Source organism: Microchirus variegatus, assembly GCF_963457635.1.
Source record: "Microchirus variegatus genome assembly, chromosome: 5".
NCBI lineage: Eukaryota > Metazoa > Chordata > Actinopteri > Pleuronectiformes > Soleidae > Microchirus > Microchirus variegatus.
The window spans coordinates 26,531,477-26,545,404 of NC_139806.1; the positions used below are offsets into that span (position 1 = coordinate 26,531,477).

At 44.2% G+C, this 13,928-nt stretch overlaps 1 protein-coding gene across 2 annotated transcripts in view; it reads right to left on the bottom strand.

Annotated features, from left to right (window-relative positions):
• The window catches only part of zbtb16a (zinc finger and BTB domain containing 16a), a gene marked incomplete at both ends in the record, with an annotated part of 138,526 nt that extends 126,187 nt beyond the window's left edge, over positions 1-12,339 (bottom strand). For both annotated transcript variants that reach the window (XM_083889458.1, XM_083889457.1), the window contains one exon: positions 11,114-12,339. In XM_083889458.1, coding sequence (XP_083745584.1) covers positions 11,114-12,339 — 1,226 coding nt within the window. The remainder of the gene's footprint in view (positions 1-11,113) is intronic.
• Between the last annotated feature and the right edge of the window lie 1,589 nt (positions 12,340-13,928).

The window sequence follows — 13,928 nt, forward strand, 5'->3', positions numbered from 1 at the left end:
TGTAAGCACTAACCCCACCCCCAAACACACAGACAAAAGTCAGGTCTGTAACCCCTGCAGCCCCCACCCCCATGCTCTTTGACCTATAGTGGAGGCCTGGCTGAGCACAAACAGTGGTCGTCCCCTGGAGCCCCCACCATCACCTCCACCTCCGCCACAGGCTCCTGTTTCACTCGGCCAATGAAAGGGCCTACTGTAAATAACAGGGGCCTGGCTGACCCGGGAGTTTATCTGGGCCTGAGACCCCTGCATCCACCCTACTGTAACAGAGCCCACCACTCACAATAGACTCTCTCATGGGTGTTAGACTGTGGGCTCTTTCCCCTCTGTGCCCACTCAGAATGAGGATTAGGAAAAAAAAAAAAAAAAAAAAAGGGCCCCTGTCAGGTCCTCGGAGGGGGTCAACCCCCTCCAAACCAGCATCACAACCCCATCCCACAGACACTTTAGCCTTTGTCCCCCCGTGTGAGACTTGGGAGCAGGGGACGGATAGAGGGAATGCGGAGGAGGTGGAGCTAAAGCCTGAGACCAATCACTCTGACAAAATGCTGGATCAAACTCTCAGCTCTAAAAACACCATCAAAGCTCACTCCAAAGACATCAGTCGACAGTTTTTCCCTGTCTTTCTCGAGTGAACCGTTGTCACTTGGAGGAAAACTGTTGATTTAGTGCAAATGCAGTCAATTAATGGATTCGCCCGAATCAAGAAACGTTTAATTCGATAATTATTGAAGCCATTTCTTCGAGGAAATTGCAATTGAAGTCATTTGATCGTGACTTTTCATGCAATCAACCTCTATAATGTTTCAATAGTAAAGCCCATGGGAGAGAATGGTGATATATTTGGGCCACGTAAGTAAAATTGATTGACAGTATTAATACTCGGGCTAAACAATCAACCAATATTTGCTCAAAGGTTGCAATTAATATGTTCATTGTGTCATGAATGAATGCTTCATCGTGTTTTAAATCTGACGGAAAAATTGCAATCATATATTTAAATCCTTCACTTCTAATGAATACACTCATCAGGGAAATAATACAACAATTAAATTGCATAAAAAAATACTGGTAGCTTTATTTATCCTTGCAGAATCTTAATCTTTGAGGTGTTTTTGCCAAGGATGAGTGATAATCTAAGAAATATGAAGATGAGGAGAAAAGTAAGTCAATTTCAGTGATGATGATGAACTGTCTTTACAGTCACTGTTTATATATGAGTGTTTGGAAGAGGCAGCGAGAGCAAGGGAAGGTGAGAGAGAGAAGGAGAGAGCGATAGAGAGGAAGGTTTTGGGTCAGAGGCTAAGTGAAATATATCCCCACTCTGAGGCATGCAAGAGAGAGGATGCAGGAAGCTGAGGGCCAAAGATAAGGGCACAGACGTGGGCGATAAGCACCCAAACACCTGTAAGGGAAGCTCCAGCTTCTCTCCTCAGACCAACACTCACGGGAGGCAATAAAACACAAGCAGGGAAGGAGGAAGAGAGGAAAAAAGGCAGCATATATATAGAGAGAGAGAGTGTGAAAGAGAGAAAACCGCCGCTGTATTCTGCACTTTTCTTTTCCAAAAGATGAAAGCAGGGAGTGGAAACTGCAGAGGGTGTCTGGGTGTTGTTGCAAGTAAGAGGAGGATAAAAGTGCCTCCTGTTTTACACCATGCTTAATGGCATATGGCGGCAGCCTACAGCATCATTTGTAAGGTCAGCGGCGAGACAGGAGTGGCAGAAATGATGCTGTTTGAGTCATGACATGTCAGAGCCCACCGCTTCAATGATCAGTCCAGGAAATGGAATGGCTTTTTTTGCTTTTTCTCCCCCCCCCCCTCCCCTCTCCCTCCCCACCTCCTTTTCTTTTACTATCCCACTCTCGCCTTTCAGGGCCCAGGGACAAACAGACAAACACAAAACAATCTGGGAGCGGTCAAGAGAGACCTTGGAGACGCCTGACAGTCGGGCAGTAAACAAGAAAGAGAGGATTCATAATGTGTCAGGAGAGAAATTCATGGCGTGATTATGGCAGGGAAACGGACTGAACGATTAAATGATGTGCACTATCAAATACCTCATCAGTGGCAATCTGGGAATTATGATGCCAATTAAGGTCGGACTGATAAAGCCATAATCTGACATATTCCACTCGATGTAACACGATGAATGATGCTAATCTTTGCATCACAATACAACACTGTAACACAGAGCTCTATCAAAGTGTATTTTATTGCATTTCTTTTACTGTAAATTAAGTCAACGATAATAAACACGGAACATATTTGGGAGGATTTCACTAAAAAAGTTATCATGTTCATGAAAGGGAATTCATGTTTTTAGTTTTTACTTTCCGAGTTGTTTGAGAAAAGTACAGAACAATTGTTGAAAATATCACATTTCTATATGATACTGTATGTTATTAAAGGAAATTATGTGCTAAAAAATAACTCAATGTTCATCTGTAAAAACTGAATAAATACACATAACGGGGACATTTTGACAATTAAAACTTCACAAAGTGAAATAAATAAATAAATAAATAAAATATCAGCTTGTGCATCAGATTAAATTGAATATCAGCAATTTAATGAAGTGTGCAAAATAATTTTATGGGAAAAAGGAATGCACAGGCGTGGATTTAACAGCACACATGCATCTGTTCTCCAACTTGCACTGTTTTCAGACATTCTTTCAGACGCTCTTCATGCTTGCCGACAAATCTCCCTTCAATTGAATTCAACCCCCACCTCGTATGCAGCCTGTGGAGGGCCCGGCCTATCCATCATCAGCTCTCTCCCTCTGGTAATCTCTCTGGGCGTCTTCGGTCAGCAAATACATAAATCAATTATAGTTTTAAGCTTTATGCCATGATTTACCCAACTGATCCCTCCTGGATTACAGCGCAGCTTAAAACGTGTCGGTCAGCGCTAAAGCTTTTCGAGACGCCTTGACATTCATTGCACCCCTGCCACGGAGCTCAGCCAGCAGCATGTCAGATGCCACATGTAAAGATCTGAGCGCGTTTCCTGAACACACTGACGGGCAGATAGGGCGGCTGCTGTGATAACACAATGACGGTCATCCTTGGAAGTGAAATAGTGATTCCGTTGAATCATAACACTGATGTGTCAAAGGTTCACGGTTTGTCGATTGACCCGTGAAAGGTAATTTATTAACACCTGACACTCCTCTTATAGCAGAGGTGCTGCAAATAGCATGTGTGTCACATTTATATCATCAAAAATTATAATAATGATGATACATATATAAACGACAAGAAATAATTTGAATAACTGATTAATAATGACACGCTAGTGGGCAGTGAGCAACATGCTAATTCCAATTAGAAGTTCTAATAATGATATGTATCCTGTAAAGGGTATAATTAAGAGGTGAAAGCGTTGAACACATCCTGTGAAAGCACGCGCAAGGATAATATTCCAACACGGGCAATCAATTAACAGGCTAATAATCCAACTTTTTGCTGTGTTATGCTGACTTTGATTCTGAAACTGTATATTGTTTCAGGTAGTTCATATTTTGATGTAAAATTGTCCAAAATGGACATGTTTTTGTGACATTTTAATTTAAAAACGCAAACAAAAGATTGGGTTTTTACTATTTCTCTAACTTAAAGTGTATGGAATTATTGTCAAATTGCATATTAGCCAGTATTGCCATTAGACAGTTAGCTTCCACTTAGCATCCACCTGTTGCACAAACATGGCTCCTGTGTCTCTGAAGAAGTGGATTAAAAAGCTTGGCCTCACTCGTACCAGAGAGCTCCTTTGTGACAGGTGACTGTTGGGAGAATGGGTTGGTAATTTTTATGACTAGCTTCTTAGCGTGCTGGTATCACTCCATTGGGGCCCCTTGCCAATCTCTGGCAAACCATTCAAGTGGCAACAAAGAGGCTAATTAGAAGCTCTCTCGCTGGAAGCCCGCGGAGGGCTCTGGTTTGATACTTCCCAGGGAGGCTAGGGGGCCTCTGAGGTGGCGGTGGCAGCTATTTACACTCTCTCTCTCACACACACACACACACACACACACACACAGGACGTTGGTGAGCACACTTGGGTTGGCCCTTTGGCTCCAGCACATTTGCTCATTGTGCCCGTCCTCCCTACGGTCTGCCAGAGCGATAGAATCAGAGAGGGGGAACCGACACATCTTCTTTCATGTGGCGGGGACCCAGAGAGGGGATGCTAATAGGATATCGATGGGATTAGAACCCAGAGCGTTCAGGTCTAGGAGAACAGAGGCAAGGCTCTATGAACTAGAACTAAAACCTACTCAGCTTTATGGCCAGATCATTCTAATACTATTGACTTTTTCCCCCTCTTTTTTAATGGGAAAGCAGACAATGATGCACGTACTTTAATACAGTAGAAAAGTTTGCCAAGGGGGTGAAGGTCAGCTAATTCCAAAGAAAAATGAAGAAAATCCTATTAAAAGCACAGACTCCCCACTGAAATTCACACATTTAGCAGGAAACAGTGGCGCAACCTCTGCCAACACTTGGAGCAACTTGTGGGAGAAGGAAGAGATAGGCATCAGGAAGTTAAAGCCGATAACACATTTGCATGTCACCTGATAACTGGCTGTAATTAGTACTCCCTGTTGAGCCCCCTCCCCATCTCGCGCGCCCTCAAAACAACACAAAACAAAGAAGAAGAAAAAAAAACCCACACGCTCTCGTGGACACATACAAGGCTAATTTCCTGTACAGTATGTTTTCCTTATCCCTCCCTCCAGACCACAAGGCCCCCACAGGGACAAAAGATAGGGGCCTCAGTGTGTTCGTTTCAAGCAGCTCCTGCCAGACCGCATCAGCGAAGGCCATGTCTGCCGAGCGCTGTTAGCCACACAGAGGCAGCTGGTCGCACCAAGTCAAGCTGCTAACTTTTATTGCACAAGCACCTCCCTCTACTCTTATCTCAGGGAGGGAGGTGATCTAATCAGCTGGCTGATTAGATCACCTCCTTCCATTGCCATAGCCACTGCCTGGATGTCACCCCCCCATTCTCCTCTCTATCGTAGTGTTGCCATTCTCTTTTTTTTTCCTCCCCTTTCCCTCCATCTCAATTCATTTCAAAAGGGTGTAAGAAGGTGACACGCATAGTGTGACGTCAGTGTGACAATAAAATGCTTGATCTGTACCATGGCGTGTGTGTCTGTGTGTGTGCGCGCAGTGCATTCCACATGATGTAGCCTCCCGTGTTAAGTCTTTAATCGATACATCTCCCTATCCTGACAGTAAGGACAGAGCCCAGATCTGAGATCAGAGCAATGGCGGTGTAAATCTTTACGGTTCAACCAGAGCCTTTTAAAGCCTGTCTATAATTGGGCTTCAGCCAGCAGCTGCCTCGGCCGCGGCTATCTCTGTGGGCCCGGTCAGAGCGGCAGCTCCTTGGGGGCATAAACAAACAGCGCACCTCCAATAAGGGCAAAGAAAAGCACCTGTGTGAGGATAAAAAGACAGACCACGTGGCAGCCAGACTTGAATAAGCCCTCTGCTTTCTAACTGGGGTTTGGGTATTTCTTGGGGAGGTGTTTTTTTTGTTGTCGAGTGAAGCGTTTTGTGCTATTGGATTATTACACCAACATGTACTGTACCCCTGAGTGCAAGTCGGGCAGACTTAGCTCACTGAGTGATTTCAAATGGAGGGTAATCTACTGCCATGTAATAGATGCTTTGTTGTTGGGCTGTTTTCAGGAAGCAGAAATACTTGCAGTGTTACAGGTTGGGATGATAAGTTTGCTGCCGATTTAGTTTTAGATGGAGTTGTTTTATGTCGGGTTAAAGTTCGTGCACTTCATCCTCCGGGAAAACACAACATCGTCCATCATTTCAACTGCCAAAGAACGAAGTTGAGCAAAGGAAAGCACAAAATTCTGTCACGCTGGGTGTTGTTCCTCACACAAGAAATCGAAATGCAATCTCCCCAAAAAACGGGAACATCTTGATTTCCTAGCACATGCGAATTCATCACGCTAATAGATAGATTTTGGTGAAAATGCACAGATGTCTTACGCAGCAAAAGGCCCTACAGCGAATCCTCACGGTCCCTTTGATGTGAAAAAGAGATCGCTTTGCAGTTTTGGAGTTTTTCAGACATCTGCTAAATGACACAGTTCCATGCCACATGTGACACTAAAACTGGAGTGCGTAACTTTTAGAATTTAAACAAATCTCAGTTCCATTCAAATCATTGTCAAATGAGTTGAGACAATGCTGATTAAGCTCTGCATTTCTCAGTATATAGTGGCGTTCGGGTCTCTTTTTGCTCTGCGACATCTGACTGGAAACATAAAATTAGAGAAGTGAATTCTATCCCAAAAACTCCAAAAACAGTCGTTCAGCAGTTTAAAGAGGATTGATTCCTGTTGCCCCACTCGTCTCTGCGCTGCTGCTGTATACACAAACATTCCTTCAGTCATGTCTGATAGTATTGCTTGACAGAGCCCCTTTTCAGATGGATCAATCCTCTTCTCGACTTATCAGTAGAATACTCGATAACAACAATATTTGATAGCTGCAGCCTTAAGCTACATTAAATCATCTAACTGTAAAGGTTTACGTTAGCGTGTGCTGGAAGCGTTAGCAACTGGATGCTATCGGCTCAGACGCTAAATCATTGAGGACGTGCTGCACCTTGTTCGCAGCTGAAATCGGAATGTGCGGTGTGCGTCTGCTAAAACGGTCCGTGCGGAACAATGCTCCATGCGCTGAACAGGTTTTCGATTATAATCGAGTCACTAGAATCACTCAAGTAATCGTTGCAGCTCTAATCGACACAACAGCAATCATCGCCAAAATGACGCACTGCGACTTTAAGAATAAACAGTTAAGACGTGAGTTTGAATTCACCTGCCAAACTAGCTGCCATCATGGTGGCCGATCACTCTCAACAACCCTGCTACACGCGGCGTCACTGGATAGATAGTAAGGAAGCGGCGGTTAATGGTTAGTTGGCTAGTGGCCAAAGCACACAAGTGTCAAGCATGGAAGGGAAGTGACTTCCTTCTCCTGGTCTTGGCGAGATGTGTAGGGTCGGCACGCATATGTGTGTGTGTGTGTGTGTGTGAGTGCATACATCGTTATCACCTGCAACAAACGCTAAGGGCCGCTATCTGGGCTCAATCTGCTCTTGGTTTACTGAGGAGGAGTGCCAAGGGTTATCTGTCCCTCTCTGATATGCACAGATAAGAGCCTTGGGCCCGCTGTTTAAACACCTGGGGCCCAGGGTATTGGAGCGCCCTCTGTTCCCCCCTGTGCCACAAAAGAAGAGGAAATGGAAGAGTAAGCGCTGGCTGCTGCTGCTGATGCTGATGAGGATGGTGATGAAGAGGGGAATGCGTGTGTGCGCGTGTGGAGGTTAATGCAGGGGTGATTATTTCCCTCCCTGCTAACCCCCAAATACTTTTATCAATAACAAAAAAATAACAAGAACAAAAGCCGAGAGCAAAGGCAGGGATTCATCGACTCGTCTCAATCACGCGCCCCCTCTCTTCACCCCTAACAAAAAAAAAAAAAAAACACCCCTGTCTGTGCTATGAAAAGACCGCGTTAAAGCATTGATGGTTTTCAGTAATGTTTAACGGCTATATGTTGGAAAAGCTCTCCTTTAAAATAGGCTCTTTTTTCACTTATGTGATGTACATTACAGCGAGGGTCAGTCATTTGCATGAGAATGGACGATTAAGTGAAAGAGATAAACCCAAGGCTAGTTCCCGTGAATTGGATGCTGTGTTTGGAATACCAAGCAGTGGAGGGTTTCTGGGTTTTTTTTCCCTCCCCTTTGCCTCCACAGAATTAGCCCTTTGCATCATGCATTTATTTTCCCAATAATCACTCAGGCCTTTCCAGTGTTGATTATTTTCTCAGTGCAAGGGTTACTAAAATATTGCTGTAATCCCGTCTCCCTGAAGCTGCAGCAACGCTCACCCGGGGCTTCCTTTCAGGAATAAATCTGAGGCTTGTCAGTGGGGAAGTGGTGGTGCAGACTGCTAGAGGAGAGATGCAGGGGGAAAGTTGTTGTGGTCAGACGGGTATGGCTTCAGTAAACTGACCCTCAGGCACCTATAAAGTGTGGCCCTCACTTGGTTTTATGCATTTCTTTTGCAGGGGGTTTCTTCAAGATATGGCTGTGAATCGTTTCGAAATGTTTAAACGCAGGCGCAAATTAAAAAAAAAAAATTCATTTAAGGTTTCGAAAACAATTATCTTCAATAATTCACTTTAAAACAAGGTTCTCAAATACTAAAGCTGCACAATATGGTAACAAGAAAACAACATATTGCAATTATTTTGACAGATATTTCAAATGCAATATATATATGTACTTGTTTTGACCATATAAAAACATTGTTTCTCAACTGAAGTGGACGATTTTTGTGCCACTAAATTCTCGCAGCACTGCGGAATCTATTCATGACGCCGTTTCGTGATCAAGTTTGTCGTCTTCAAACAATTGCAGTGTCTTTTGATCTGGATATTCCACTTAATGGCACGGCAAATTTCGATTATTTGGCGATTTGCTGCGCAGCTCCGGAGTAATCTGTACAGTGCTGCAACTCACGACAATTTTAGTAATCCATTAATGTCAGAAAATGTTAAAAAACGCTGATCAAACCTGGAAATGACGACGTTCTCGAATGTCTTTGTTTTGTCCACAGACCAAAATGATTCAGTTTTAATGATTTCTTTATACGGAGCAAATAAATGAAGAAAATATTTACATTTAAGAAGCTAAAACAATCAGAAATCTTGTTTTAATAAAGAAAAAGCTTCAAACCAATTAATCGATCAATTTAGTAATCGATTAATAATCAATTCATCCTTTCAGCTCTAAATCTGTTCAATTAATTTCAAGGGGGCATCTTTTATGTGCTTGCACATGCAGCTTATCAGTCTCTGCTTCTTTTATCCCATCGGTGACTCCTTAAAACCACTTGTGGAGCCAAGGGACAATGCATTCACTCTGGGTGGGTGTTTTTTATGATATAATCCAGGACAGAGAGGAATGAAAGGGAGCAAAGACTGAATTTATACAGGAAGTGGGCACTCATTTCAACGTGGACGCACACGCACACACACACAGACACCTCACACCAATGACCTGCGACCACATCTGGAAACAATTATGCTCATGTTTGACTTGACCTGCGTGAACTCTGCCAACTTTTTTTTTTTTTATGTGTTTGTTGCAGAGGCGGTGGGTGACCCTGACACGGAGGCTGTGGGGAAATGATGTGTAATTAGTCGGAGGGAACACGACTCGGCTCGCCTGAAATAAAACATCTTGCGTTCACATCAAAAGAATCAGCACCTTGACAGGCTGTATACAGAAAGAACAGGAGAGAGCAATCAAATGACCCATACTGGAATTTATGAGGACACAAAGAGCATCTGAATTATCAAGCATCTCAGAGCCAGCAGACCTGCAGCACATGATGCAATGTTTGATTTCCACACGTCAGGAGGCTTTCAGGACAGCACGTACAATATTAAACAGCGTTGTGTCAGTGTATCAACCGCTCTAAATTAACCCATTAGTATGCCATGGGGCGAAGAGGGAAGATCAATGCACCAAACACTTTGGAAATCTCCTTTGATACAAGATTTCCCAGCTTGAGCGAATTGATGAAATTCCTCTTGAAACACAGGCAACCATTTCACACGGCAGACTTTCCTGAAGACGGAGAGACAAGTGGAGCCTGTCCTTTAACACACACACACACACACTCACACACAGTGACGCCACAATACTGCATCTGACACAGAAGCTACAGTGCGTCGCAAAGCTGTTGTTAAATCCTGCTTCGGGAGAATTCATTGTAAGCAGCTCAAAATTCACTTCTACAGTTGCTGATCTTTTTAAAAGATTAATGGAGTCCGGTCATACGGAAAAGCTTTTTTAAAATTATTATTCAATGAATAATGAGCGCTCGTCATCTCGAGGCCATAAAAACTGCAGGGTAACTGAGTGATGTAACTGCCCACCCTACACAATAATACATTAATGAGGTGTAAATCAAGTACTCGGAAATATTCTCTCCTTTTTTCAAATTCAAAAATGGAGACAGATTTAGAAACAAAGTAGCTTGGACTGAATCAGTGCATACCAAGACAAGGGGGGGGGGGGGTGATAGGGTTCAGATCCTCATGTGAACTTTAACCACTGTGCATTCCTATTGATTTAGGCAAACATTACAAGGTGAGAAGGCGCTTCTCAAGGTAAGAGACGGCCTTTAGGGCAAAAACAGAGAAAAAATAAACTGTGACCAAAATCCACAAAGAAGTCAGGCAAATACATTCCACAAGACTGATAACACGTTGACAGATGCAGAGATAAGAGCTAAATTTACAAGACGTATAAACTACGACGTGAAATTTGCAAGTTGGGTTTCCAAAAAATGTTTTTTTAAGCAATAGTTAAAAAAATGACTGCACATTGACTGCTACTTCATTGTCCTAGAACGAACTACAACACTCATTCTTTGAGCCCACCGCTTACTCCATGATCAGGCTAATAAGCCCCGACCTCCCCCTTGTGCGGTTATTAGAAAAGGGGAGGAGAGGTGGCTCCGGGATAAGGAGGTACCACTTTGGTAAGTGTGTTATAGCTGCCACCCACATTTTGTAAGGTGTGACTAAGTGTCTCGGACAATCTTAGAACAGCACTGCGTCCGCGGTCACCTCGGCAGGCCTGCAAGTCATTAAAGGGGGGGTTTGGACTGCAAGGCTTGAGCTGAAGTAAGGTTTGTTTCCATCATTGTGATAGAAAAAAGTGTGCAAAGGGCAATTTTTAATTAACAAAGAGGCGAAATTGGCAAAGCAGCAACCAGTTTGCTATTAGGACATCACTTTCTCATTAGATGTATGCTCGAAAATGAGTGCGATTGTTTTTTTATTTGTTTTTAAAATCAAAGGCAAGAATAACACTCGACATAACCGAGATTATGCATAGAAATCAGGGGATTAAAAATGTCTGATGAAGTTATTAATTTCTTAGGCAGTAATTTACAGATGAGGAAGAAGTAATATGTGTTCAAAAAGGCCATAACTTTCAAGGTCAAATCTATGCAATGCAGCTACAATAAAAAAGGGAAATCTGTCTTACCTGTGCTGCTCCACAGCTTCATTATCTGGAAGTTCTGCACCGCAAACATTGCAGCGTTCGTGCTGGTTCCTGCCGTCTGGTTTCAGGCCCACCGCCAGCTCGCCGAGCTTGCTGAAGAACTCTCTCTGGATGAAGCTCTGAGGCAGGAGTCCCCCATAGGCACTGAAGTCCATAGACATCGCCAGGGCTGGGGAGATGGGGAGAGCAGTGGCCATGGACACCGGCATGGACATGATGGCATCTGATTTGTGATTGACAGGTAGGGCGTACAGTGAGGCCAGGTGTTTCTCTGTCATCCCAGCCATCGCCTCCAACCCCATCTGACTGACGTCAGCTTGATGGTCTCCCATGCCTTCATCGCGGACGTAATGCAACTCGCGCGCACTGGTGATGACGCTGCTCCTGGTCGGTGTTCCGGGGCCGTCGCGGTTCCTGTCCTCGCCGCTGCGCTCTCCGTTGCTGGAGGCGCTCGACTCCATGTTCTGGGGGCTGTCGTTGCCGTTGCCGCTCATGTCCACCTGCATCATCTCGGTCTTGATCTCGGTCAAGTGGTGGGAGTTGCCGTGGAGGAGATGTTCGCCACCGAAGCCCTGCTGGAGCAGAGACTGACCGATGCTCATCAGGCTGTCCACAGCAGCTTTGGTGGGACTCAGGGTGGACATGCTGAAGGAGGTGGAGACCGAGGGACTCTGGTCCACCATGCCGGACATGGACAATTGCTGGGTACCTGACAGATATGGTATGGAATGGTGTTTCAAGTTCTTGGCTCCATTGTGGCCTTTGCGCTCCTCATCCTCCTCCGTGCTGCCGTCGTTGACGTTGACCTCGACGTCATTCTCATCCGAGGACTGGATCGTCTCCAGGATCTTGAGACATTGCTCTTCCAGGTACTCGATCTCCAGGATCTCCGCTGCATACAGAAGATCATCCAAGTCCTCCACCTTGGCCTGTAGCGTGGCAGTGTAGGCATACTCCAAGATCTGCTGAAACGTCTTTGGTGAAAGAAAGTCCAGGGTGTAATGCTGGCTGCTGCGATGGAAGAGGATCTCAAACATTTTGCTGGTGCAGGCTAGCACAGTCCGGTGAGCGTGGAACTCCTGACTGTCTACCATGATGACCACGTCGCAGAGAGTCCCCGCCAGACGCATCTGGTTGGCCTTCTGCAGCAGGGCAGAGGGGTGGTTGGGGTTCTGGAGCTGGATCATACCTATTTTAGTTAAATCCATTGTGCCGTTGCGATCCACGAGGCCGACTCATGAGGCTCACCTTCCCCGCTCAGCAGTGTTTTTCAGCTTTCTTTGTAAACAAGACGAAAAACCTAGAAGGAGAAACAGAATAAGACAAAACAAAAATGAGTCATTCTCACTTAATGGCAAACACTTGTCGTGCTCATGTGAGAGTGTAAGCAAAGCTTCCATTAATCACATTTTGAATGTAAAAATGCTTGATGCATTTAACAGCAGACGGCATGAAAATCAGTGGCGACGCAAATTGCAAAATATCCTGCAGGGACGGTAAACACTCTGTGCAGTGGCATTGTTCTTAAAAATCAGTGCAAATGTATCGACTATACATTTCTGAGCGGGGGAGAAGACAATTTGTGAGCCGTCTAACAGGCTCACCCTGCATACCAATCAATCCGACATATGTTCTGCTCAAAAACATCTCTATTTGGCTATCTGATGGGGATGTACACCGGTTAAACAAGTGCGAATTGTGTCTTTTCTGTCTTTCTCTCGCTGCTCGCTCGGGCTCACAAAGACCGTCAGCAGCAGCCTTTCTGAAATTAAATAGCATCTTACTCAGTATTCCCATCACAGACGAGAGAGAGCAGAGAGCAGCGGCCAGAAATGGGAGGAAAAGGAAAGCAGGATGAGGCTGCCGCACCAAAACACCCAGCTCTGCTCTCTGTCACTGATGTTGGGGGAAAAAAAAAATCCCACATGAATGATCGTCTCTGTGACAGCTGTTAACTCAATTATTCAACTTAAGTGGGCGACGTGTTGCTCCGCCACATATCTACATCATACTTTGACCTGTGCAGAAACGACAAGAGCCTTGAATTAAAAACGGTTTCTGTACATTAAAATGAATAAATGTATTTTGTGATCCAATAAATTGGATCGTGTACACCTGTGACCCAGACAAAAACAACACCGTGTTCATCATTCTAATCTAATTCATGAATGGAGGAATGAATGAATGTGAGCCAAGTGCCTCCACTGACCCACATTCTGGATGAGCTCAATAAAGTCAGTATATGTTATTTTCCTTAGTTTTTATTTAGATTTATTTGCTTCTTTTTTTTAAACAAACAAGAAACACAAGAAAGAGACGTTTCTGTCCATCTCATTTCCTTCCTCTCATGCAACCAGAGAACAATAAACAAAAAAAGAGGAAATATCCACAGCCTTGCAACTAGAATGTGACTTAAAGCATAAAACTACATTATCAATAACTCACTTGAAAGATGTGCAATTCGTGCACTATAGGAGAAAAAAAAAGTGCGTGTGTTTGTTTGCAATGGGAGAGAAAAAATAAATAAATCATGTCTGCTTTTGGGTCACTGCATGGACAGTTTGTCTTTTGGGCACATTGAGACAAGATCGATACGAGAGAGAGAGAGAGAGGTAATGATGAAACCACAGGTTCTCATTTAACTGAGCTCCAGACTCTTCTGTCAACAGAGGTCATGTCTTAAAAAAACATTATCTTTATTACAGGTGAGCCAATAGCTGCGATTTATGGCCCCCGTCAATGATCAATGCTTGTTGCGCTCTGCATGTGGCTCTCGCTGTAAAGTTGCTGTTTGGGG